The sequence below is a fragment of the Plodia interpunctella genome, chromosome 9, assembly GCF_027563975.2.
Source record: "Plodia interpunctella isolate USDA-ARS_2022_Savannah chromosome 9, ilPloInte3.2, whole genome shotgun sequence".
Lineage (NCBI taxonomy): Eukaryota > Metazoa > Arthropoda > Insecta > Lepidoptera > Pyralidae > Plodia > Plodia interpunctella.
The window spans coordinates 6389925-6417352 of NC_071302.1; the positions used below are offsets into that span (position 1 = coordinate 6389925).

The 27428-nt window shown below is 36.7% G+C and overlaps 4 protein-coding genes and 1 long non-coding RNA gene across 8 annotated transcripts; 3 read left to right on the top strand and 2 right to left on the bottom strand.

Moving 5' to 3' along the window:
• The first annotated feature begins 115 nt into the window (after positions 1–115).
• On the top strand, positions 116–1781 carry PolD3 (DNA polymerase delta subunit 3). The gene has a single exon (XM_053749240.2). It carries the CDS (start codon positions 264–266, stop codon positions 1626–1628), a length of 1365 nt encoding a protein of 454 aa, XP_053605215.1. The 5' UTR covers positions 116–263; the 3' UTR covers positions 1629–1781.
• wda (will decrease acetylation) lies at positions 1767–8490 on the bottom strand. 2 transcript variants are annotated; one of them, XM_053749238.1, is made up of 12 exons: positions 8277–8490; positions 7998–8152; positions 7542–7916; positions 7218–7365; positions 6802–6874; positions 6543–6681; positions 5645–5824; positions 5413–5565; positions 4586–4733; positions 3863–4031; positions 3170–3401; positions 1767–2416 (listed from the first exon to the last, which is right to left on the bottom strand). In XM_053749238.1, exons 1-12 carry the CDS (start codon positions 8352–8354, stop codon positions 2305–2307), a joined length of 1962 nt encoding a protein of 653 aa, XP_053605213.1. In that variant the 5' UTR covers positions 8355–8490; the 3' UTR covers positions 1767–2304. The 2 variants fall into 2 exon arrangements, with proteins under 2 accessions (XP_053605213.1, XP_053605214.1); XM_053749239.2 differs by having other exon boundaries at positions 7542–7938; positions 8277–8488.
• Positions 8491–9799: 1309 nt separating this feature from the next.
• Positions 9800–10807, top strand: LOC128672233 (uncharacterized). The gene is made up of 2 exons (XR_008404937.1): positions 9800–10134; positions 10743–10807. It is a non-coding gene; the product is annotated as an uncharacterized LOC128672233 (long non-coding RNA).
• Positions 10808–10901: 94 nt separating this feature from the next.
• On the top strand, positions 10902–13512 carry LOC128672231 (kynurenine formamidase-like). 2 transcript variants are annotated; one of them, XM_053749241.2, is made up of 5 exons: positions 10902–11204; positions 11583–11704; positions 12186–12383; positions 12575–12751; positions 13244–13512. In XM_053749241.2, the coding sequence occupies exons 1-5, from the start codon at positions 10999–11001 to the stop codon at positions 13348–13350; spliced, it is 810 nt and encodes a 269-aa protein (XP_053605216.1). In that variant the 5' UTR covers positions 10902–10998; the 3' UTR covers positions 13351–13512. The 2 variants fall into 2 exon arrangements, with proteins under 2 accessions (XP_053605216.1, XP_053605217.1); XM_053749242.2 differs by lacking the exon at positions 10902–11204 and adding an exon at positions 11248–11474.
• On the bottom strand, positions 13341–26309 carry qin. Of its 2 annotated transcripts, XM_053749236.2 has the most exons (22): positions 26086–26309; positions 24878–25119; positions 24507–24585; positions 23672–23803; positions 23238–23392; positions 23041–23121; positions 22335–22607; positions 22030–22121; positions 21700–21857; positions 21103–21270; positions 20753–20839; positions 20100–20252; positions 19533–19677; positions 19039–19173; positions 18559–18709; positions 18258–18386; positions 18070–18166; positions 17768–17961; positions 17417–17640; positions 16095–16872; positions 15619–15878; positions 13341–15146 (listed from the first exon to the last, which is right to left on the bottom strand). In XM_053749236.2, the coding sequence occupies exons 1-22, from the start codon at positions 26135–26137 to the stop codon at positions 13835–13837; spliced, it is 5097 nt and encodes a 1698-aa protein (XP_053605211.1). In that variant the 5' UTR covers positions 26138–26309; the 3' UTR covers positions 13341–13834. The 2 variants fall into 2 exon arrangements, with proteins under 2 accessions (XP_053605211.1, XP_053605212.1); XM_053749237.2 differs by lacking the exon at positions 24878–25119.
• Positions 26310–27428: the final 1119 nt, after the last annotated feature.

Below are 27428 nucleotides of genomic sequence, written 5' to 3' on the forward strand. Positions count from 1 at the left end.
GGTATTTTATAGCATTTTTGTTGGGAAATAAATGTCATCAAATCGTCATGTCAATCATGTTTTGTGATGTCATTGTCAAAACTAATGTCAAAGCGAGTTTTGTTGTTCTGTTTGTCAGAATGTCAGTGTCAAATATCTGTCAGTCGCGGATTTAACATATTTTGTGCTTTTGTGCGCGGTAAAAATCGGCAGTAAATAATACTACGTTTCTTTTATTTTATTACATTAACTTCGAATTGGAGAATTTAACGAAATATCATACAATGGATGAGAATACTTGGCAAGATAATTACAATACCTTAAAGGAAATGGTGTTAGACGAGGGTAGATTGGTTACTTATGTTTCCATTAGTAAAGATTTGTGTGTACATGTCAATGAAAGCAAGCGTTTATTAAACCATATAGTCGAACATGTTAAGAAAACACACCCCGATATTGCGCTAAACGTTAATTACATTTTATCAGGTCTGACAGAAGGTAACAATGCCATCACCACTGTTTGCTCAGAGACAGACTTTGCCTCTGTTAGACAGAAGTTGAAGACAGTATTTTTTGAGCATATATACAGTGTTGGAAAGGGTTCTCCATCAGTTGATAATGTTGCTCTTATGTGTGTCAATAAGTTTGAAGATTTTCCATTGTGTACAGGAGTGATTAAAAGCAATGTGTGTGTTAAACATTCCAAAGATGAAATTTGTAACTTTAAGTCTAATAGCCAAGAGATTGCAGTCCCCGACACTAGGGTTATTAGTACACAAGCTAAAGTCAAAGCTATCAAAATGGAAATAAGTAAAACTGCTAACAATGAAGTTAAAAATCATGTCAAAGTTAGTGAAACTAAAGAAATTATTAAATCTGAAGTTACACCACCTAAAAGTGATAAAAAGGCTAGCAAATCCAATAAGGGCATTGCAGGGTTCTTTAATAAAACAAATGGTGTCACTAAAAAGTCTAATAATAGTAATAGCACTAGTTTATTATCAGTTGTAAAACAAGAAAAGGAGGATAAACCTATTGAAATAAAGAAGCAAGAGAAACCTATTGAAATTAAAGTAGAGAAAATGGATGTAGAGATGGAAGTTCCGGCCAAACAACCTGACAGCAAAATAAATCCAAGTACAGATAGCAAAGCAAAGAACAAAAACCTGAACAACATCAAGAAAAATGCTAAAGTGGATAAGAAACGAAAGAGAGTGCTACATGTATCTGATAGTGAAAGTGATGATGAAAAGAATGATCCATTTGCTGATAGTACTCCCGTTGACAATCATGCTTTAGAATCAGATGATGAAATACCACCAACACCTACAGTAAATGCTGTCAAAATCACATCTGGCATAGTGAACCCAAGGAAGAGGAAGAGAATTGTAGACAAAACATATACAGATGAAGATGGATATATTTTAACTAAAAAGGAGGAAGTATATGAAAGTTGTTCTGACACAGAATTTGATGTTGAGACTAAAGAAAACAAAGGAAATCAAGTTGATGACTTACCAGCCAAAAAACCAAAGGTTGAGATTTCACCAAGTAAGAAACAAAATGGTACAAAAAATGGCAAGAAGAAAGTGTCACCTCCTCAAAAAGGGAAACAAGCTACATTGATGAGCTTTTTCAAAAAAGCTTGATTTGAATATTGTAATGTATTGCAGGTTCAATTCGACACAGATAGAATATCATGTTTATGTTTTATTTATACAAGTTGCTTTGTTTGATGTAATTATTCTTTTATTCAGGGACACTGTTAGGTAAAGGCAAATAAAGTCTTCATCTACTCACAATTTTATTTATTTACATTACACATTATATATAAAAGTATAAAAAAGTGTTTAGAAAGTATTCAAATTGAAGACATTTTGACATTATCTGCTTACCGTCTCATGCAGATTAACTTGACATGTGGTTGGGTGTTCCTGTTTCTAAAAACTGTACTTTAAAACAAAAATACTAACATGGACTGTCTTTTAGTGTTCAGGTACAATTTTTATAAGAATGAGAATAGTATGCAAGAAATAGAGAATGGAACTACTAGGATTATGTATTATTTTATTTTCTAGCTGGGAACACCAGTGTAACATACCAGATGGGTGATCAGTCCTCACATACTGGGACCATGTCACCCAATTCCTAACTACTGGGATACAGAGTCCCTTACGCAAGGACTGACTTCACAATTGACCACTTGGCCCATAGGACTACTGGGACAGAATCATTTCAGTTAGCCTATTACTCAACTCAATGCGACTACAACTCAATGCGACTAGTGAGATAGACGGCAATTTTTTACATAACATTGTGAATAATTTATCTTTTGGTTCCTATAGCTAATACCCAATCTGGGTGCACTTGCACGTCTACCAGGTACGAACATTTTGTGTTGTAAGTTGCTGACTGGACATCTTGGGTGCACACTTGTCTGAAACAATACAGATTAAATTTAAAGCTGCTATATGTTATTATGCTTATTTGGCAAGCACATATTTTTTTAATATAACAAAATAAGATTTATAGAGTTTTTCAGACATCACTACTACACTCAAAATGACAAATTTAAGGCCAGTGCAGACCAAATTCATAGCATGCACATTTATTATATGGATGTTCGTGTCTATCTGATGACAACTCCGTATAATAAATTCGCACAAATACACATTTAGTCTGCACTGCACTGGCTTATTATAATAGTATCATATATATTGTAAGATATTATCATGTTTATTGAACCAACATAACAATAAAGACAAAAATAAGTCATGGTTGGGTAAAAAGTATAGTCTGCGTTCTCGCGCACATGGAACTAGAGAATATCTACTGGTATACGGTTCAAATAACCCATAGTTTCGCTAAAAGTTTATCAAGGAATACCTAGATAAGAACAATAAGAAACCAGATCAAACGATAGAACCAAACCGACGGTTAATAGCAGAATTTGACTGCCAAGTGAAGAATGCCCATACTCTCGATATTTTGCTCCTATTGCCTGTGACAATGGGTAACAAAGAGACAGGGGTAAGCGCGTATCGACTGTGACGTGATGCGTGCGGCTCCAATGGGTCTCGTCAAATATCATATTCAATATCAAAATCAAAGCTAAAAATATTCGAAAGATTACATATACTAATTCTATACTTTTTGATTACATATACTAATTCTATACTATATTCCATACTTATTCTTTCCTTGGTTTTCCCACATGACTTTCACAATCCCGTCCATGCCAGTAGAGCACAGCAAGGAATTTTCAATAGACAAATCCCCGGGGTCAGCTGCTACTCTGTTGGTGAGGCTTGGCTTGCCGATTGCAGACCAGTCCAGCGCTGTGACCTTCCCGTGATGACCTCTGTGCTCGTGGACGCAAGTGCACGCAGCTAAATCCCATACTTTTATCTTTTTGTCATCTCCTGCAACAATGTGTACTATAAGTATGGTTACTAGTGGATTCCACATAGTGACATAGTCAGAGAAAATATCTTAATTCTACTTAGGATGATTTCTCTCTACTAGTTTAGAAAGTACGGTCTTCCAAAAAAGTTAAGAATACGGATTTTAAACGAACAAATTTTTTTGCCTTTGCAATACCAAAGAGAATGGGCAAGATTGGTTATCAATTATATTTACTTGATTGATGGACCAGACCTGAGACAGCACCCTCATTAATTTTCATCACTTTCTAGATAGACTGTGTTGCAGAATTATCGACAGACTATGGATTACATGACTATGGACTACTAGCTTGTAAAACTATCGATTCGAAACGCTATCGTCGCATACGATCCACGGCCGCACATTGCGGCCCGCGTCGGCGCCGCTTGCTGTGTAGATACGCTAAGTTCGGGTGGAACACTACACTGTAGTTCCGTACCAGCGCTGGCGAGGTAGTTGCCGGTGGGCGCGAAGGCGAGCGCGCGCAGCACGCCGCGGTGCGCGCACAGCACGCGCACGAGGCGCGCGTCGCACACCGTCCACAGCCGCACGCTGCGGTCCGCGCCGCCGCTCGCTATGTACGCCGAGTTCGGGTGGAACTTCACGCACTGATGGAAACAAAGCAATAAGTATACAATAAATTGCAATTGGCCAACAGAAATGAGTATGAACTCGCATATAAAACCATACTACGACTATTGTTACAATGATGTAATTGCGCAGACATCAAAATTTTTACATTAAGCGGGAATATTTCAGCCATTAAAATAATTCAGCCAATCACATAGCGCCAAATACGCCAAATATACAAACAAAAGTAGGATGTTAGCATTAAGTAGCATGTTTAAAATTTTATTTTTGATTTATTTAAACCATTAAAAAAAATGTAAACGGCGGACTTAAAGCAGGTCGTGATTTTGAGTTTTTGACGATTTATTTTCAGTTATCTGAGGATTAGGTATGCTATTTGTAGTGCGACCCGAGCGATTAATAAATACGTAAAGTACACAGCAGTAAAAGTACAGTCGACAGCGCATCAACCTACCCAAACTCATTGCAAATTGGCCATTATTACAAGGGGCATAGTGCAATGAAGAGTAACTTGACATGCGATTGACTATACTTTTCACTTTCCGTGAGCATGAAATACTTATTTACTTACAGTAACATCTGACGTATGACCAACAAAAACTCGAATTGGGAATGTGCGATCTAGGGACCATAATTTTGCAGTTTTGTCATGAGATCCAGTGACGATGTAAAGGCCGTTTTTTGACACATCCATGCACCATATTGGGTAATTGTGGCCTCTGAAAAAAAAAATTATACAGGGTTAGGTACAGGGTATCAAACGCAAAACCTCCTAAAGACTACTTGGGTACATTACCTTATTATCAAAACAAGCAGCTTTTATTCTACGACTTTTCGTAATTCGTAGTTTATTTTATTCATATAAAAAAATACAATCTAATTTGCGATTCTATACATCTTAATTATATGTAATAGTCAAGCAACACGAGACAGTACAGTAGCGTTATGTAGCGGAATCGAACATAGAGGTAATGTTTTATTAGAAACGACATTAAAACTGAAAAAAGGAAAATTGTTGTGTTTATTATGTTTAGACAAAAGTCGTAGAATAAAAGATGTTAGTCTCTATGTACCTTATGCGCCTTTGGAATGTTATGCGTTAGATACCAGTAACCCTGTATATGTATTGTCAGTTTCAGGATTTAATTGGGTTTGTAACTGGTGTGATTTTTGTCGAACACAAAATACTGACAAGTATAAAAACTTAAATCAGTCTTTATATGTGTCAGCAATGTATATTTTATCACCTAAGGATGGTTAGGCAACCAGAGTGGGGTAGATAGAATGAGCATTCACTCGCTTGGTGTAAATGCATTTTAAGTTTATTATTACGTGAATTATGATTATAAGAACAGTAAACAATTTATGAAAACAAAAGCTATATGTGAAGTACAGTACCTATAAATAGAAGCACAAGAGTAGTCACTAAGTTTCCATGCTCTCATTGTATTATCATATGATGCAGAGAGTATTAACTCCTCTTTCCACAGTACGCAGACAGCTTGTATCGGACCAGAGTGACCCCTCAGAGGCAAACCCGCGCCTATTTGTCTGAGAAATTTAGAACGCAAATTAATTATATGTATAATAGAATTTAATCTCACTTCAAGTTATTTCAAATTTTACTTACAAAGTATTATCTTCTACTGCAGGTTCAATGGGCATATAACATGCTAGTTCTATTTCCGATATATTTTTGTTCATTCTTTTTCTCACATTGTTCTGACCTAGATCCCACAATCTAATCTCAGAGTTGCCGAATCCTCCACATAGTATGTTGCAGTTGGCGTCTGTTTTTGCACAAATGAGACTGTAAAAGAATTAAAATATAATTGATAAATAAAAAAATGTTCCACTAATGATGTCGAGTATCATGGTATTGAACTAAGAAGGTTAGATTGAGATAGAATATTTTATTTAGATATAACTGATATGAATCAATACATATAATGAAACAGTAGAAAAAAAAACCTGTACATTGAATAAATGTACATAAAAATAAAATTAGGCGATAGAGTACAGCAACAAAGTAAGAATAAAAAAAAAATGATTCAGCTTGATGAGCATTTTCTGTTGAGATATAAAAATCGAACACCTGGAACACCTGATGTAGACCCATGATGGTGCAGCTAAACTATAGGGAATATAGAAATGACGACTTAACAAAAATTGTTCAGTCTAATGAGCATTTTCTGTTGAGATATAAAAATCGAAGATCTGGAACACCTGATGTACACCTATGATGGTACAGCTAAACTATAGGAAACATAGAAATGACTCTCTAATAAAAGTTGTTCAGTCTGATAAGCATTTTTCGTTAAGGTATAAAAATCGAAGATCTGGATCACCTGAAGAAGAATCATAATAATTCAGCTAAATCATAGAAAATATACTTTTTCAGTCTGACTAGAATCTTTGTCTGTACAATTAAATTTCTCTAATAATTTTGACTCCTTACAAAAAAATTGTTCGGCCACGCGAACGAAGTCGCAGGCATCAGCTAGTATTAAATAAAATAGTACACTTACTGAGTATCAGGTGCCGCTATTTTGTACAGCTTGAGGGGTGCTAGAGATTCCCGAACTCCTTGAATTGCATCTTGCAAGTCTCTCAACTCCTTGTCGACATTTTGATATTCTGCATGTCCATTGCATTTTGCAAAAATATCTACAAAAAAATATATAATTCACATGATTTACAGTTAAGTTACTAACTTGCAACAAAAGCTTGCAAGTTGTCTGCCAGCAATGTATAGCATGATTGCTATTAAACAGACAAAATATTCACCTTTTACATCCAAGGATTTTTCTTCAGAGTTAACAGTGACATTCATTTCCTCTAATTGCTCTTCTTCATCCTCCTGCAAAGTATGACATAAGAGAAAAAGTATGATTTTGTGAAACAAAAAATTTGTCATCATCATATTGAGTGTGTTATTGCTATCACTGCTGTCAGATTTTATTCAAGTCACCTAAAGGCATCTGACATGACTTACAACTACCTACCCCATTATCTAGTGGCAAAAATCTGTTTTCAATTAATACTTAATTATATAGGATTTTTGTGAATAAAACTTCATAATCAATTTTAACGATATTTCAAGTATTGACATAATTTATTTTCGAAAGTGAAATATTTTATAACTAAACCAAGAACATGAAGAAAATAATAAAACAGAAAACTGCTTGTAGGCAAAAACTCACAGAATTCTTTTTGTTAGCATCACTATTTACATCAATGTGAAACCATGTCTGCAGCACTTGAATTAGAAGCACATGTCCATGTTTAGCGAGATATGCCTTTAACATATTCAGTGCATCTTGGGACAAATAAATATCATATTTACATGACCTGAAAATAAAAGTACATAAAATGTCATAGTTTATTAAGATTCATCATACATGAACATGAAACTATAGATTTATTTATTTCCACCCTTATCTTTAGTTTCACATTATATAATAATTTTTATTTACTTGAAAATTTAAACTATATAAAAAATAACAATGTATGATGAATATTATTACCTAAATGCAGCAATAGTTGGCCGAGATTCAACTTCTTGTAGAGTGTAAATTGTTCCAATATCATCTAGTATTTGATTCATATAGTCTTTCTCAGGAGTTTCATTGTCAATGGTACCATTTTGAAGAGAATTAAATAATTGCTCCAGGCTGTTAGGGCGGTACAATGCCGAAGGCAGATTTCCATCAATAGGTTGGTGGAACGAGAGATCTTTCTGAGGTAATGTGGCAGAATGTCGCTTGAAAAATACTTGTGCTGCGCTGCTATGACCACCTCGTAGCATTTCCAGGTACAAGTGACAGAGTAAAGGACACAACAGTCCTAATAACTCATTTTTGACATTTTCAATTTTAATTTCTTTTATGAAGTTTACTAACCTGCAATATTCAAAATAAACAACTACATCCAAAAGGATATTTATAGGGTTCATGTTATGTTATTTACTTTCAGACACTTACCTTGTATACTGTATGTCGTACTGGGCGAAATCATTGTTAATACAAGAAAATAGAATAGAATTAGCACGACTAGATTCACACTGAACAATCGTGGCTACTGCCATTTGTTCAGCGCTTTGGTTCGACGAATGCGTATTGCTGAACACATCTATGTCCTGTAATAAAGAAGGTTTTCAACAATTTGTTAGACATAACACATTCGACAAGAAAGAAAAAAATTATTTTATATAAAACCGTTAAAAAAGTAAGGGTAAATAGTTTTGGCTCTTGTATACTTACAGGATAGTTTCGTCTTTCCAGATAGGATGTAACTGCTGCTTTGATGGCATCATTTCTAGATTTCTTTATAAGAGACATGAATTAGATTGATGAAAACACACTTATTCTTAAAATTGATGCAATCAGATAGAAAGAAATAACCCTATCTTACAAAAATAACAAAATACATAGCACTTGCTAAGTAGGTAGGTATTTATATGGTATTTATTTATTTCCTTTTTTGTCCTCTGATCTGACAGATGTCGACTTGACAGTAATGTTTGACATATTCTTTTTTTTTATTAAGTGTAGTTAGTTTTGGATTCGATATTGGCATAATATATTTCTGAATAAATTAATCTTCATTAAGCCCACCAATCTAATAATATTAACCGACTACAAAGATATTGAAGTTTTAAATTTATGTTCTATGTTCCCAGTGGGTGATACACGTCGACCTGATACAGGATAGTTAAATAATGATTTCGTGGTGGATAGACAGCAATAATAAGCAGTGAGATATTTATTTTAAATAAATCTATGCTAAGTAAAACTTGAACTCAAATATCTTTACTGCATTAACTGTGTAGTACAACACATGCTATGCGTTTCTCAATATCTATCCACAGTTCTGTGTCTATATTCCTACCCTTGCTTACCTTTACTTATGTAACACATGTCCGCCTCGCACTTTACCATCTTTTATATTATTATTATACATATCGACCTAACGTTCATAAGTCTGCCTGAAAAACAAAAAGTAACTGGTACCTAATTGTAGGTGGTATACGATAAACAAAAAGTTTGTCGTATACAACATTTACACAGATGTACTTCAATCTGTGAATATTTAGCAAGGTACCTAATGTACATATTTTACCTAATGTTTCCGATTTTATTATCACTCATATTAATCTACTAATTTGCTACCTTACCTACTTTTTAAATGGTACATAACAGCTGAAAATCAGCGCTTCAGCTTGCTCCATGGCGCCCATGCTTAGTTGTTATAGACATTTTATTTCTATTTTTTTTCTTTTTTTGCGTTGTTACGATAGTATTTGAAAAGTAGTGCAGGAGTGGCGCCTGCGCTGGTACAACCACGTCTTTTGTGTAAGTAAACCGACACATTACCCAGAAACAAATCGCCGGCCATGAATGCCGTTCCCGCCAGGGTCTGACTACTAAAGACCGTGAGAAATGGAGAATAAAAAGTATGACAGCGGCACTTGGATTTCGCTTTCCGGCTGAGGAAAAAGGAAGAGAGAGACAATCTCATTCGATTTTGAAAATTTTGTTTTGGCATGGATTTAATAACTTATTTTGGGGCTAGCTCAATCTGTGTGATTTGTCCTAATATATTTATTTATTTATATTTATTTAATAAGTACTTCGTACAACCTACTAATTGTCAGATTGTCACCGGCTCCCGGGCTATGATTGTCATTCTGTACCTACAGTTGAGCATACACTCATAAAGGTTCATTGTACTTACAGAGTACATTTTTAGATACTTTGTACTGTACGTACATTATTAGGTAATTGCCCTGTCTGTTGTTTACTCTAGATAGCTAGATTGGGTAGATACATTCTTACTTAAGTAGAAGGCAAGTACCTAGTTACTTGTTAGACTAGCGACTAAAGTATCTCAGAGGTTTGTCTATAAAAATCGGATTATCTACTACTGTAGCTTTATATTTAATGGGCCTGCTGAGCCTATTAAATTGTCAAGATATTTAGATCAATACGTTATTAAGCGGCTCGTTGAGTTTCGAGACTAACACATCCATTTTATAACAAAGCAGTAGTTTCCTGGCCAATATGATATTAAATTCACATTTACGAAGAAAACAGAAGTTAACGATGGAAAGACTTTTTGGTAAGTATAATTAAATTACCTTCCCTAGCTATTGTGGGCCGTTATCAAAAGTATTAAACGTTAAGAAAACATTAAGAAATAGCATTCAACAATTTAATAGCAAACTCGCACTAAGTTTAAGGATGAAAGTCAAAGCATAGGTACTTACAGTTTCTTTGAAAACGCTACAAACTACTTTAGCATTTCGGAACGGCTACTACTGAGGAGAACAAAGACGTGAGTGAGAGCCAATGCTAATTGAAAGATCAAATTTTATAAATTTAAATGACAAAAAATCTTAGCAATAAATAAGTCTTTGTCTTGATGTAAAATGCTGTTATAAAAATATTAAATAGAGTGTATACGAGTAACTTGTGGAGTTGACGTAAATAAATGAATTTGGTATTTGTACTTTTTTATACCTATGTACTTAAGTACTTAGATTAATTGAAGTTCTAAAATGTACCATAGTAGTGCTTTTTTATTAAGTACGGTTTTATTAATAGCTAGTGGTTTTGCGCATATCCGAGCTTTCAAAAATTATTTAAACGAAGTGTTATTTTCTGGTAGAGGTATGAGGTATGAGAGTTTGGAAGCATCCTTTTGATAAAGACACGTTTTACTGGCAGAATACTAAAACTTTACTGAATTTACCAACCAAATCGAAGAGACTGACGGGCCTTATGATCCTTGGTGAGTACCTAACTACAGCTAACGGTTGTTTCTCGAGCGAGATAATTTAAATAAACGGGTAATTGTTTCCAACGTTTGAACATAATATATTGTAAATGGAGTTAATATGGTCTAAAATCGCGTGCACACTATCCTGAGGTCATCATATCACTTTAGTTTAATCAGTCAGTATTTTATATAGTTTCGTTCAAGATGGTAGTCTTATCTTTTGTGTTTCTGCTCTGTATTTTTGATTCATCATTGACAATTAGTCAAAGTTTAAATGATGTAATATTCAATAACGGCTATGAGTTTTTTGACCTATCGCACCCCTTTGATAAAGATACAGTATATTGGCCTGAGACACAAGTATTTAACTTTACCAAAAAAATCGAAAACAACGGTATTAATGGAACTTGGTATGTAAAACTATATTAATTGTTTGAAAGAAATAATTTTGGTGTAATCAATACATCTACCCACACACTACATCTATATAGGTAACAGTAATAATATAAATTAGTTTTATTTTTATTTGCTCGTTATGTACTAAAGGACATAAATGATTATTACATATCTAAATACTGGAATCAAAGACTTTCGCTATCGATGGCTCGGCTCATCCGCTTGCCTGTCCTGAGTGGTTTGATAGCAGCTTCTCTTGAAGGCATCGAAGTGGCTCGGTTGTGGTAAGACAATATTTAGTATCCAATAGAGCGTTTATATAGATTTGCCATCGACACACAAAGATAGATATCCCATTAATAACAACTTGATTTCATACCAATCTATTCAAGGTATGCGGCCAACGACTTTGCGGCAGGAGAGCACGGGGGCACACACATAGATGCGCCTTATCACTTCCACAAGGAAGGCCTGCATGTTGGTGAAATACCTTTGGAAAAACTGATCGTTACATGTAAAGTATAATACACAGATATGTAATAAGTAGTTAAGTATACTATTAAATAATAGCCTGGATACCTGGGTGAGTTTCATGAGCGTTTGGAACTCCGTCGCGGGCTCTCGTTAGGGTTTATTAAATTGTACCATACACAGTAATAAATTTTATAAACGCCGCGTTCAAACGCTCGTGAAATTAACCCACCAATTAACCAACTCACGAAATAGTACGTACGTAGTACTATTTCGTAAGTTGGTTGGCGATTATCTTTTAAACGTAGGCGGGTGAATTTCACGACTGTTTGAACGCGGCGCGTAGCATTTCATTAGGGTGGCACATTTTTTTAAAATTAACATTGTACCAGTACTTTACTTATTTATAAAATAGGATAATTAAATTGATTAATGTGTATGGTACAATTTAATAAACACTAATGATAGCCGAGCCCATGGCGGCGTTCAAAACGGAAATCACCCAGGCACGTTGTTTTTTACAGTAATCATCGTAGACGTCAGTTCTATAGCAAACAACGATCCCAATTTCGTGCTCCACAAACATCACCTGGACAATGTTCTGTATTTCGACTTGAACAAGCCTTCAGTAGTAATCTTCAAATTCGGCTGGAGCAAATATTTCAACGATAGAAAGAAGTACTTGGGCTTGAACGAGTACGATAACACTCTTAACTTCCCTGGTAAGTATATTTTCTCAAATACTTATTTTTATAGTCCGTTCACAACGACTTTGTTTTTTATCTGATAATATAACTATACCTAATAGGTTATAGAAGCATATTTAATTAATGTGTAAAAAGACGACCGATTACCCCTGTGTGCTTGTCCTGGCGTCCCCAAACAAGAAATAATAATAAAACTTATATTCCAGGTTTGAGTGAAGGAGTAGCTGAATGGATAACGACTACGTACAAAACAGTAGTTGGCATTGGCGTGGATGTGGCGTCAGTGGACACAGGCTCCAGCAAAACGTTTCCCGTGCATAAAGCCACGTCCAAGGCGGGTCTTTACAATTTGGAAAATGTCAATCTCAACCAACAGATACCCGGTAAATTTGTTATTGATTCCTATTGCACCATCTGTTTTCAAAAAAATACTCAACAAAAACACAACTTTTTTGATGTTCTTTTACACAAAGCAAATGCATTTATTCAGAATTTTCATACTTTTTCATGTCATATTCTAAATAGTATTTATCAAAGCTACAAACTCTAGCACACGCTTGGACTAGTTTCTCTAACAAACCAATTATCTGATAATTGCCAGTAACTTGCTCCTTTACGAGCGTGGTATGAGTAAGTTTTCTATAGGACACAGAAAGCAAATACATTGTGCAAAACTTGTAGTGAAATAATATTTAGTGTAGGCGATTATGTGAGAAGTTCACACGTTTTTGTAGATAGTGTAGGACAAAATAAGCGATGTGGGTATATTAACAAGTATCCAGGTCACAATAACTTTAGTAACTAATGTTAATCTAAAACGAAGGATATTAAAAAAATTAAGTTATTTGAATCAAATTGTGTTTTATTATTTTCAGATACCGGATGCACAGCGCTTGTGATGCCAATGAAAATAGCTTTGGGTACCGGAGCGCCGCTACGCTTAGTGGCTATATGTCCAAAACAAACACCAAATAAGTTCTAATAGGTCGGTTTTATTGTTAACATTATAACCTACAACTAGAAATAAAAAGAAACAATAAGTCATTGCTTGGAACATATTTAACACTTTATACTGGAATAAGTTTTATTTCTTCGAATAGATAAAACAAATCTTGTTACTATTAATAGAAAGATGAAAAAAATATCGATGCTATTTCTCTTTTATTTGGAATCGCTTCTGATCCTAAATCAAAATAACTAAAGATCTTATTCAATAAGATTCTTATTAAACTAGATTACTGTTCTGTTGATTACAGAAAAATAAAAATAAAGTTCTATATGTCCCCTTGTTCAGTTCAGCGGGCAGAAAAATGCAGAAACAAATGATTGAAAGTTCCTTAAGTTTATAATGATCACACAAACAATTATAATCTTAGTCATAACACATTTACGTTTCTAGATGTTTTTCACGTATAGCTCAGCTATTTATGTATCCTAAATATTCTTTTTAATGTAAGATAACAAAATTAAGAAGGCAAGAGAATATTGTCAACGATCAGATCCGCACAAGCCAATTCGCCGTCGGTGTTTCGGAGCTCTACGAGCGGCAACGAGTCCTCGTAGCCCAGCACCTTGGCGTGGAAGGGCCCGCGGTCGAGCAGCGCGGCGGCGAGCGCTCGCGCGCGGCGCGCGGACGACAGCTGCGGGTCTGCACTCAGCGCCCGCGTGCGCGCGCGCAGCGCCGCGCTCGGCAGCGTCAACCAGCGCGCCGCCGGCTCCCGCGCCTCTGCCAGCGATATCACGGCTACATTCCCGAAGTCCACGTATCTCACTTTGATCTGATTCTTCGCCTCGCTGTACTGGACGATGGTCGCCCGGTACCACTTCTCGTCGTCGGGGAAGAGCGCTATGCAAGCCTTGTTCTCGTATATCCCGTTCAGCGGGCTCATGTTGACGCCGTTCTCGTTCACGTCGTCGTACAGTTGCGAGTACGCGGCGGCCGTTTCGTCGTCCATAATGATGCTCAGCTCCAAGTGGTTCATATCGTTTATGACGGAAACGTTACACAAAAATTCCTCGTTCGTGTATTGAGGGTACGAGATACATTGTTCGGACGCCTTGACCACTTCCTCCTCGTCCAATATTTGGTTCCAGTCCTTGCCCTCCATGGAATTCATGTTGAAGGAGTCGTAGGAGGTGGAGGTGGTGTGGGCGGGGGTGTCGTTCTCGTCCACAATGTAGTCGGGTTCGGAGTCAGATTCCACCACAGCGAGCATTTGTTGCGCCTTGCTGATGAACATGGGTACTTTAGCCTTGGAGCCGTCGGTGTACTTGGCCATCTCGAACTCGACGAGATGATCGTTGATCCAGAGTTTGTCGTACTTGAGGTCTATGGGCGTGACGTCACCCTGCGTCTCCCCAGTGACCCGCACGAAGCAGAGTTTCTCCACGACGGACTTGTGTATGTAATCAAGAGCGATGCGGTTCCATCTCCCTTGCGCCGGTTTAATACGGTTGAGACGGCATTTGTGAGCTTGGATGGGGAGCTGATAGAGGGCGATGCTCTTTCTCATGTTTTCGTAGGGGCAGAGCTCTTCGTTGCCGTAGTCTACGTATTGAACGAGGCAGGCCTCGTTGTGCACTTCGAGGACTTTTCCGCGGTAGAACTTGTTGTCGAGGTAGTACAGAGCGATGCAGGGCTCCCCGGTGGACCACTTGGCGGACTTGGCCTTGGGGTCGGGGGCCTTGAAGCGCACGTCCAGCGCCTTGCGGATCAGCTCCAGCGTGTCTTCTTGTGTCTGCTGATGGAGATAAATGATTCCGTCATTGTCCACATACCTGCAGAGTAAGTAAAATAGTTTTAGCGAAATTATGATATACTTTTCCATTGTTGTATTGTTTTTAGCATTATGTTAGTCGCAACCATCTTTTTCTCGTCGTTCGTGAGTTATAAGCTACTATATAGTTGAAGTCTGTTAAAAGTTAAAATTGTGAAAAGTGTCTATTTGCGTTAGTCGTTGCGACACACGTTTATTTTGTCAATTTGGTCCTCAATGTGGTCCCAAACCCAAAAAGTGTAACGACTGAGATTGCCAATGATCTAATGGCATCTAATGATTTATATGTGATGATGAATGATTTATACCTATATGTTATTAAGTTCGAAATAATAATATTGTTGTACTTTTATTTAGTAAATAAATTGAAAAAGAAAATAAAGCAAAAGCCATGCGAAGTGGAGATAAAAGAAAGCCTGGGCTCCGCTCACGAGGTATTTTTGTATAAGCACAATATGCGTGAAACAACTTACGAAGGTATAGCCGCGAACTCCGTGCACTGCAGCGGCTCGGCGGGCTGCCAGTCCGTGATGAACATCGTGTTCGGGTTGTTAGAGCAGGACGGCGCTATCTCCTCGCACTCGGGGCTGCTGGACTCGTTGCTCACTTCGCATTGGTTCGCGTCGGGTTTTTGTGGCAACGGCTCCAGTTGCAACCACTCGGTCACGGAACCCTTCACGTTTAGGAAGGAGAGCATGTCGCCGGCTTCGGCTTCATTTTCAGGAACAGTCACCTGAAAATACGTGATTAAATTATAAGACGCCTATGGTATGAAGCTTGGAGGCTAACATGATTAAGATTGATAGTTGAAAATATCGAGTGAATGTGAATAATCTCTATTAATTTTGACATTAGCAAAGTATTTAGCTTTAATGTAACTCTTTTCAAATTAGAAGTCAATGAAATTTTAAGAAACTTATTTTATATGAATAAACAATGTACCACAAACCTCCTGAGACTTATCGGGCACACCTAGCCCTTGTTCAATAATCCTCTTATTGAGGCAGCGCCATTCAGACCTGTCCGGCTCCAAGGCTCCGCCCTGGATCACGTGGTACACCCAAATCTGGATCGGCAAGCTCTTGTCTTTCTCATTGAAGTTGCCCACTTTAGTTATGAATATCCTCTTGTAGACATCGAGCAGTTCCTTCAAGAATTCCTTAGTTAATGACGGCCATTCGTCCCCCACGGCGGGAACTACACCGCTCAAATGACATTTGATGGCAGCGTCTCCGATCGAAGCAAACTCGGGGACCAATTCGTGTAAGTTGGCCATAGGAACCGTTTCAACGCAAGCGAAATCGGAATAAAATATCTTGGCATTCGAGCCGTCAATTTCTACAACTAATCCACGACGCCATGTTTGAGACGCGCTGCAAATAGTGCAACATCTGTCACCGACTTTCCAGTCCCCTTTACCGGAAGATTTTTTTGTTGCATAATGCTTTTGGATTTTATCAAACAATTCGTTGAACACCTGTTGCTGCTGAACGAGCGATATGTATATCAGAGACGGAGATTGATAGTGCAACAACTTTGCTTCTAATGAAACTGGTCCTTTGTCTTTTGCTTCGAGATCTTTGTCATTGATTTTCTTTTTGGGCGATGTCTGATTCTGAAGCACAGTGATACTTTTTTTCTTTTCCGGCTTTGGTTTTTGTTCGGCGGGCGCTCTGTTAGTGATGGCTTCACTTTCCACAATGTTATTTTGGTTGAATGAGTAAATTCTGAAACAAACGCGGTGATTCTTGTAGGTATATTAAAATACTTGCGTACCATGAGAATAATAATGTCAATAACGTTACGACCACCTGCGTATAACGTTCTTTGACACATAATTGTGTTTTAACACAACAAACCTCACAGATTGGTGAACTTATCTGTGAGGGCGTGACTGTGTTTATTAAATATAACAAGGCCAACTATATTTTCTTAATTAACCAACCAAAATTAATTTGCATGAATACATTTACAATACATTACAGCACATTAAATATAGACGTCACGATCTAATCTATTGACAGACGTGCAAAATATTATACGTAACTTCACTACATAGTATAAAACAAAGTCGCTTTCTCTGTCTGTATGTTTAAATCATTAAAACTACGCAACGGATTTTGATGCGGGTGTTATTTATATATAGTTTGATTCCTGAGGAAGGTTTAGGTGTATAATTTTTTAAGGTTTTACCTGAGCGAAGCAGGGACGGGTCGCTAGTACTTTGAAGTATTATCTACTATTTCTACCAACTTTACGATTCAAACTCACCCAAAGCTAACGGCATACTTGTGTCGTATCATCTCCTGGTTGACGCAGACCACGTTTTCCTCGTCGCTCCTGTCGTAGAGCGACACTCCCACGGAGCCGCGGTTCCTGTTGTCCTCCACCTTCATATCCAGCTCCGTGCCGCAGTACTGCTGCAGCAGCGCCACGGAGCGGGGGTTCCATTTCTTGTTCTGAGGCGTCACGCCCGCCAGGTAGCACTCGATGGCCTAAAATATAGTACATTACGATATAAAATTAAATTCATAGTAATGTCAGTCATAACAATGTCACTGTTCACTAGCAACACTCGCACTCGCCGCGACATCTAGATCTGAGTTATGAGACAATGCTGACCAGAGCCCGCAGCGTGGCCAGCTTGGGCCGCAGCCGCCGCAGCTGAGTCCAGTGCACCAGCAGCGAGGGCCCGCAGTCCACCAGCAACACGCGCACGCGGCCGCGCCCCGGCGTCTCAGTCACCAGGCACCGGGCCCATCCGGCTTGCCCCGCAGCCTCACTATATCGGTCTAGGTTCACCACACAAAACATGCCTGCAACGGGTATGCAAATTTATTCGGGTACGAAAGAAAAAGATACCCCAGACCTTTTTCTTTTGTTGATTTGGCTTATGAAGACTACATTGACATGAAAATACGCACCAACTTCGGGCAGATAGATGCTTCCCGAGGTATCACTCAAGCTGTATTCTTGATCCAAATCATCACAGAGTTTTTCAAACACTTCTTGCAGATGTTGCTAAAATAAAAAGTTTGCAGTTAATCATATTTGAACTGCAAAAAATAAGAATAACTTTTGTATAAATTTAGATATAATTTATTAGTCTTACCTTTCGCACAAAGAATTTGTCTGGGCTCATAACATTTATAATATATACCTCTTCAACAGACTTGTATTTCAAATCGTTATTATTCATGAAAATAGTTGGCCTTTCGGCGATACCAGGTATTTCAGGATACTGAAAAAAAAAATTCAGCAATAGTTACATTCACTACACAATATTATTAGAATAACATAATATTCTTTGATTTTTTTCTAGCTATTTATATCCCACTGATAGGCAAAACATAGGATTTTCAATTCATGCACTAAATAAATAAATTTATTTGCAACTTTATTTTAATACATACCGGCAATCTAGGATTGACAAATCGCGCGCGCTCATGGAATACAAGCGCGTGCGCAATACTGATGCCGTCCTCGAACGTTGTGACGTCACAGTCCACCTTCAAAGACTGCCCGACAATGCATAGTTGGCGAACGTAGATCACGGCTTGTTTGCTGGAATTATAAATTATTGCCAATGATGTTTTTTACACAAGTCCACTATTTAGACCTGATTTCTTTGTCGTCGTCGTCAGTTGTTTTGTCATCCGTCGATGGATCAACACAGAAATTATGTGGAAATTCGTCGTACGTCAATGTTAAAACCTATGTAAAACAACAGACCACAACGGAGCGGCAAAGCACTACGTCGACGTAACGGAAAATATCATAATAACGGAGCATCATATGTTCACACAAAAGCAATATAAACATGTAATGTCAGGAAAACACGGGAAAATTAAATATTACACAGCTAAATATTAAATTAAATAAAGATTACTTACTTGTCAATAATGTTTCTTATGAGGTAGGAATCGTCGCATGTCCAACCTCCGGCTTTGGGCGTACAGTTGGACAAAGAGCAATGGATTGCCAACGGAGGTGGGTGGTGCAGTCTGGCTGGCGGTATCAGCCGCAATCTAAAATAACAAATAGTATATTGAACACAGAGAAAAGAAAGTTAAGGGTATATGTATGTTAAAGCTTGAGACGCAGTCAAGGGCTTTAAATATGCGAGTTGATTCGTACTTTCGTGTGATACATACTGCTTTATATAGGCCGCCTATAAAATAAAAATTAAGAATAAAAACACAATTCTTAATTCATTTCATTCACACATTTTGTAATGTTTACCCTGATTTCCTGTAGGTACCATGCCTAAAATTATCATACGCTCAGAAAAAGAAACAAAGCCAACCTATTTTTATGAAATCTTTTTGGTTATTGAATACAATTGAACTAATAAATCTTATATAAAAGAAAGATAATCGACACTAACTCGTCAACGGTAACCTTCTCCGTGCTGCCGAAGTCGAAGCAGAATACTTTGAAGACGGGCTTGTTTACATCCTTCCTGTCGATGTCGACGACGCGGCAACGCTGCCACATGTTATCGGCCTTATTGTCTACTAAGTATACTTTTTCTGCGAACAATAACAAATCTCAAATTTCAGCTAACAACGCGGCTAATGTTCGGTGGATAAACAATTTTGTTTCACGTTTGCTTTTGATTACTTTTTACTATAATTGCATGTAACAAAAACTTCAATGAGGTTACTCATTGAAGTTTTTGTTTATACATAATTTTAGTGATTAGAAAGAAAAAAAATAATTCAATAGAAATTACTTTCAATCTCTCCGTCCGTTTCAATGTCCGCTTTTATACTTTTTCTTTTTCACTTCGCATAGTCTTCAGTAGCCTTAGTTGTCAGACCATTGTAACGCATATAGTATAATAGAAGGTTCCTTCTATTATACTATATGCGAACCAATGGTATTAGTATTATAATATATAACTGTTATATCTGTACTATTGGTCAATCAAGTTAACAATAACAGTAAATACCTCTTGCAACGTGGTTCACAGATGGTTTGAGCATAGACGCGGCGTTTCTAAACGCTCGAATTATCTCTTTGACAGCAGACTGGTGGCAGACTCTCTGCACGTAGAAGTTGTGGGGCTCCACGATATGCGATATGTAGATCAACTCTTGAGAACCTAGGATGAAATCATAGATTGGTACATATAAAAAAACAGCTCCAAGTGTTTTGGTAGTGTCGCCATGTAACTTAAAGGTGACATAAACTTTACGATGATTCGTATTAAATCCTTTGTTGATGAATTGTAACAGCTTATTTATTCGATAACTACTTCTTCCTCTCTACACAGCCTAGCCAAAACCTTTTGTTTGACGTCAACCGCCCTGGAAACGCAATTATTATCATCTCATACGACTTCTGGGAGTAATTAGTTTTATTCTAGGCCGGAACCACAAGCACGCATTTACCTATGCAGTACTACGTTGCTTCCGGTGACGGCAATCGTGAGGAAACCTGCACCCTGGTTGACAGTTGAAGTTTACTAGTATGTATTCGCTACTTACCACTATATGTTGTTATGTATGTGTCGTAAGTCATGTCAGATGACAAGAACAAAATTTGACACCGCAGTGTCAACAATAACACACTCGAAAAGGAAAGAGAAGACTGTTACATTACCTTCGAGTAGAGGTGTAGGATGTTGGCTCTCGGGAAAAGGCGAGACTGGTTGAATCACTGGTCTGTTCTGGTTGCGGCGAGCATCACCTGTGACAAAGTGCCAGGCCCATTTGAGATGGTAACATTTTGCGTAACATTTCATCAACGAGCCGTTTCCCCTTTACATCTGCCTACAAATCTTATTATCTATACAATTTTACCATATATTTTTATGATTTAGAATTAGATTTTGAAGACTTTTTAGGAAATTACTTTTGTGGTTAATAAATGTTTTACTTTAGATTGTTAACTTATTTTCAACAATAAGTACAGTGAAGATTGTTTATTAAAACTGTATACGATGATGTTACCAGTAGTGGCGATGGAGCTCTTGTACGAGGACTCGCTGCTGATAGAGTTGAGGGAGGTGATGGAGTCGCTCTTGGCGCGGTAGTGCGGCACGTTCTTGTAGAACGCCACGTACGGCGCCTCGGGCTTCGACTGGCTCGTCTGCTTCGACTTGCTGGACTGCCTTACATCTAATTTGGGAAATAAAGATGACATGAAAAAAATCAGCACTCGCGCGGGAATCCTATCCACGCCCGTACCTAACCAGGAAAGCGCTATCTTTATATAGTGCTATATAACTATGGTGACAGCTCGGTGGAATTAATTATTCTCTCTACGTCTTACGCCGACGTACATCTATGTAATTAATGCCTAATTTTAATCACGATACTGGATTTATGATTACATGTGTAAACGTCAAACGTATCTCTCTATCTATCTGAGAGCCTATATACATATAAAGTATTATCATTATCTGATACTATCAAGGCCCTTGCATCTCTGTAATAACAATACTCCAAATATGATTATACTTCAAAACAGATTTTCATTCACCTGTTCCTCTACTAAACTTAAGCTAACACAAAAAAAGGTCTTCCAACATACAAAACATAAATTACCTTTAGGCAACTCAGGGGGCATGACGGGCGCGGAGGGAGCAGCCGGTATGTCCTCACCCAACTCTTTAGAGGACTGAAGTTTGTAACACGAATCCCACTTCCCTTCCAGACGAATATAATCCGTAATTGTTTTGCACAATTCTTCCTTAACCAGCAACCTATAATTTAAATATATGTGTGAATAGGTGCAGACAAGTAAATCAGATACCTTGTTCCTAATGTTAAAAACCATTTATGTGGAACTTGTATGTCAGTGAGTAGAGGTGTAGTATACATTTTATTTTTAACATAGGTGCCTACCCCATTGGTAGTTCCATTTGCAAGACTTACTTTAATGGTTCGCCTTTCACTTCATCTTTGGTTAGGTACCATGGTGTATCGATTACTTCTTTTGCAGTTTGCAATAGTGCTGTAAGATTGATCTGAAAGACAAAATTAATATTTTCAATTAATTCACAATTACAGGAGTTTAAATCAAAACAAAAATGGCAGAGGAATGGGCTAACGCGAGCGAATTCACCGCTAGGGGCGCTGGTATAGATAAACGTTAATTTCCAAAGAAAATTTGATGAAGCAGTATTTAATTATTCACTGAGTTAACAAGTCATGCAGGATTTCAATACTGGAATACATACCTCTTTGTGAATTTTCGGGTCACCAGAAGCTGTGATCGCATTAGTTACAGTTTTTGATTTTTTAATAGCATCTGCCACATGACTCCTAGCTTGAAGGAGGGAATTCTTTTCAGACAACTTGTATTTAATGAGCAGGTCTATAAGCTCCTGCTTATGCTTTTGTAATTGACAATCAAGCTTCGAGAAGTGTTGCTCCACATCTGCTATCATTTGAGTTTGTGTGCAGGATGTTTCAGTATCATTTTCAATTTTATACAGCAGTTGACCAACATCCTGTAACAATATATTTATGGAAATGCTGTTTTTATCTGTTAAGTCACAGGTTGGTCACTCCCATAAGTCTTTAGATAATAACAGAGCCCGCAATGCTAGGAACCTTTCGATGCCAGGTACATTTATTGCTATCTTTATCATCTGCGGCCCTACAATCTGTCAAAAAGTGATGAAATTAAATGAGGATGCTGTCTCCTTTTGGTTGGCAACAATAGGTGTTTATCAACGAATGTTTACCTTTGCAAATATGTAGTTCGCCAAAAATGAGTTTTCTTCACTTTCTTGACAGACTGTATGTCTCTTACTCTCTTATTACATTATTTAAATTTAATTATATTGAAGTTCCCACAAAAGCACAATCTTTTGGAACAACATTCATGTAAAAAATTATGTACTTTATTGATTGATAAGCGTAATTACTGTTTGTACTTACAACAGCAGTTTTTGTCAGTCTTCTGAAAGTTTCATCAATTTTAGGCGAAATATTACTAAGTTCTTCAAAGATCTGTTCATTCTGTAAAGAAAATACTATTATAAAAGGTACAAGATAATACATTCCAGAAATTGATTTTAGTGTCTTACATAGGGTAACAAGATAGACATAAATGATTAAAATCTGAAAATACTCACAACTTCTTGTATGGACACAGTATTATGAGTTTTGCATGAGTTGGTTCCACCAACCATCATGCAATCCATACAAATGGCTTTCTCACAATCTTTGCAATAATAGTCCAGGTGTTTGCCATTATGGGCACCACAGACATTAGGAACACCTACTGGAGCTGTAAATATGAAGTAATAAATAGTATATACCATTCAATACAATTATGTCTGAAAAATCTTCATTTTACAAAGAAAAATAATTATAGGCATGTTATATCACATTATTATTATATAGTATAATGTGTGATAAGAAATAATAAGTCCTACTTAGTAATAGTTTTGTTTTCATCACCTTTACTTATGTGTTTATCAATGTAATGATCATAATTAAATTAAACAAATAGTAACAAAAATAAAAAGTAAGTAAGTAAACAATGGCAAATATAACAAATTCTCACCTATATTCTTGAGGTAGTGGTTCTTGAAAATAACAAAATTTTTGTGAGTCTTATTAAAGCAAGTATCACAAAGAGGCATGCGGCACTGCTCACACATTTTTGAGGTCATCGAGTGACATTCCAAACATTCTCCTGCAATTATAATTATTGATAATTTTGGCTATAATGATGGTGTGATGGACGAATTTCTGGTTACATTGTGAGACCCTGAAGCCCAGGGTTGGTGTAAAAAATCAACCATAAAATTTTGAAAATTTAGCTATAGTTTTACAACTGTCTGACGTCACGCCTCTTTGGGTTTTGGCTCTCTGGGAACCATGGTTTACAAAAATTATTAACCTAACCTTAATTAGGCGTCGAAGTGATATAATGAGAGATAGATTGGAAAAAAAATTATAGCTCGAGAAAAACAGACCAAATATTCTAATTAGACTGAAGGGAAAGTTGAGTGATTATTCCAGAGGGTGTTTAACTTTCTTTAAGAAGTGGAGGAGTGATATAAGAAATATTTTATGGTACAGCAGCACAAAAAAAAATAAGGTAATAATATAATCATTTCATTATTTTATCCATGAATGATCATAATGCATTACTTATATTCTTGTATCTTCCAAATTAAATTGTCCAAGCCAATCAAGAGAAATGGCGTAAGATTATTCCTATAGGTGATGGGCTAGCAACCTGTCACTAATTAATCTCAAATTCACCAACAAGCCCATCATACAGCTAAATGTGAACTATAAGTTTCGCATCTACCTATTTAATATATACATCAGTTTTTATTTAACATTTCTATCATATAGGAGTTCAAAATTGTATATTTATTATGACTCACCTTCAGCACACTCAATTTCCTTCAATAAAGCATTTAAATTGAGGAAACAATCATTTGAACTGGTTTTCGCCTCAGATTTCTGAAAAAAAAATTGATATTAAACTTCTTGATTGTCTGTTTAAAAGGACTCTATCTCTACCTTCTTTCACACATGTAACCTCCCACCAATGTGTATATAAAACATATTTATAATAGTTGGACTTAATGCTAAAGCATTATCTAAAACAGTCAATCTTTGCGACATACATACTTCAGAAAATATTGACTTATAGAAGTTAATGTAAAATTTTAAACAATAGACATGTTCAAATATGAGTGCATACTTGCATTGCATACATAAGACTTTTCTTAGACTAAAGAGCATATATTACCTGTAAATTCTGCACATACAGTTCACCAAGCATGTGAACATTAAGAGGGAAAAATTCATACAATTTTACATTATTCTGAGTAATCAATGTAACATTGTCTGGCTCTAGAGCCATATCCTGATGGCAAACCTTGCATTCAATGGGTTCTCCAAATTTTACTATGTTTTTGATACATTTTTCACACATAGTATGCCCGCATGTTAAAAACAAAGGCAAATTGTTAGGTTTTGTATTCGAGGAACCTGTAAAAATGTTATTCAGTTCATTTTATTCAAATATAATGCAGACATAAAGCCATAGGGGTCCATTAGCAAAGCTCAAACTAGTGAGGATGTATGTGTATATGTTTGTTACTCTTTCATGCAAAATCTACTGGACCAATTGTTACAAAACTTGACACATGGGTAGAATATAAACTGGAATAACACATAGGGTACTTTTTCTCTCAAATTTCTCACAGGAGCGAAGCCCCAGGGTGCAGCTAGTATATTATAATTACATTGACCACCATATAATGATTTTATTTTAATTATATCATCAAATAATCATAATATGAATTTATCTATTATCTATTACAGGTAGCTGGACGAAATGTTTATTCTTGTGGCTGATACACAGTCGGCCTGTAACACTGGAGTTCCCATGTTCAATCCCCAGTCGCAACAAGTTGGTATTTTTCTGATTCACCTGGGTCTTGGACGATTTTCTATATACTATGTCTATGTTATAAAACGTAACATTCATTAGAATCCCATAAGAAAAGTCTCGTACTTATTTTGGGGTTACTTAATTAAAATTTGTGTAATTTTTGCATGTATTTATTTATATAAGTAATTTTTATGAACCCTTGATGACGTTTTTTATTTACTCAACCCTCTTTGAGAATGTTGTCGTTGCCTATCAGCTGTCAAGGGCCATGTTACCGTGTACGACATCCACTGGAGGATATAGATCTGCATGGAGCAACAACCACGAACTCCCACTTTACAACAATAGGATTCGCATTTTAGCTAGATAGGACCTAGGACTGCTATTACCTACCTTTTTTTGGTAGGTAACTACTATTGCATGGCGGGTAGAACTTAGGTGTTTCTTTTTGCTAACTCAGCACAAGACGATAAGTCTTTCACTTTTTTCACGATCAATGTTATTTAATAGTAGTACTTACATTTTCTCTCATTTCTTACAAGATAATAAACACTACTTACTCAAAACGTAAAGTTGACTGCAATTAGGACAATACTTTTTTGCGGAGTCCATTTCAAGTATTTAGTATGTACCTACACTACAAATGAAAACTATAAGAAAAGACACATATTTTGTGCCTTTGTAAAATAAGTAGATTTATTTTGAATAAATGACAGATTTTTAGAGTAATTCGTGGCCGGCACTTTCAACTACAAAACAAACGACAAAAGCGAAGAAAAAAATATGACATTTTGACGTTTGTTTGATTGATGAACCAGTGTAGCCAGGTTAGTCAGTGTTGCCACACATGCGCACTTTTTCGAAATCTGGAATTTATGGACCTAAAAGGCAATATTATGCTCTTTATTTATAAGCTATTTAAATAAATTATTACGAAAAAATATTATTTAAATCAAATCTAAATAAATAAATTTTAAAATTATTATTTTGAGCGTTGTCTTTAAGGCCAAATGGTCTGTGTCTTACATGGAATTAATAGGTAGTTGTACGAGTACCTATTACTTCCATGGTGTTTTAAGCATTGTCTTTAAGGCTAAATGGTCTGTGTCTGTAAAGTATAGGGCATATTACGCTGAGCTCAGCGCAGATGGCGTTATGGTATAACTAAAGTACACAAACATTGGCGTTTTTTGCCTCGGCACTATTTCGGCATCCGAATATGCTACAGTATTGTATAATCCTTTCATTATGTAAGGAGTAATGAGAGGATTAATAAATTTATAAAATAATAATTAATAAAGTATTCTAAAATAAACGTTTTAATCGACATAGCAAAAGGCGGCAAAGCTTTTATGTACCTAACATACAGTGCTGTACTCTAATATGCCCTATTGATCCACTATACGAGACAAAACAATTTTAGGTACTCTTTGGCTCCGGCTAAATGGTCTGTGTGCGGCTTTTGCTGTCCTGTGGATCGTGGCCACTTCCGGTGTGTTTTGGCGGGATAACATCTCTCTTGACTGTTGGTGTGGGTGGGTGCCATGCGGGCGGAAAGTACCTATGTAAATACCTAGGTATAAATAATTCAATTTGAGGCCTAAGTACGATGTTTTCAAGTGTACGATTTTCGTTATTAATTAATATTTTAGAATCCATGTGAAATAATGACTTCTAGCAAGATAAAATAACTTTTATTATAAGCTACGTAGCTTATAATAAAAGTTATTTTATCTTGCTAGGGAATGATGTAGGGGTGGAAATGTATGCGAAACTTTATTAATTTTGAAGAGAGGTCCATGAAATGTTCGGCACGCGTTTCTGGAAGCGGGAGTAGGATACGTAGTGGGAAATGGGATGGGGCACGTTGCGGGAAAAGATATTGCAGGACAAGTTTCGGAAC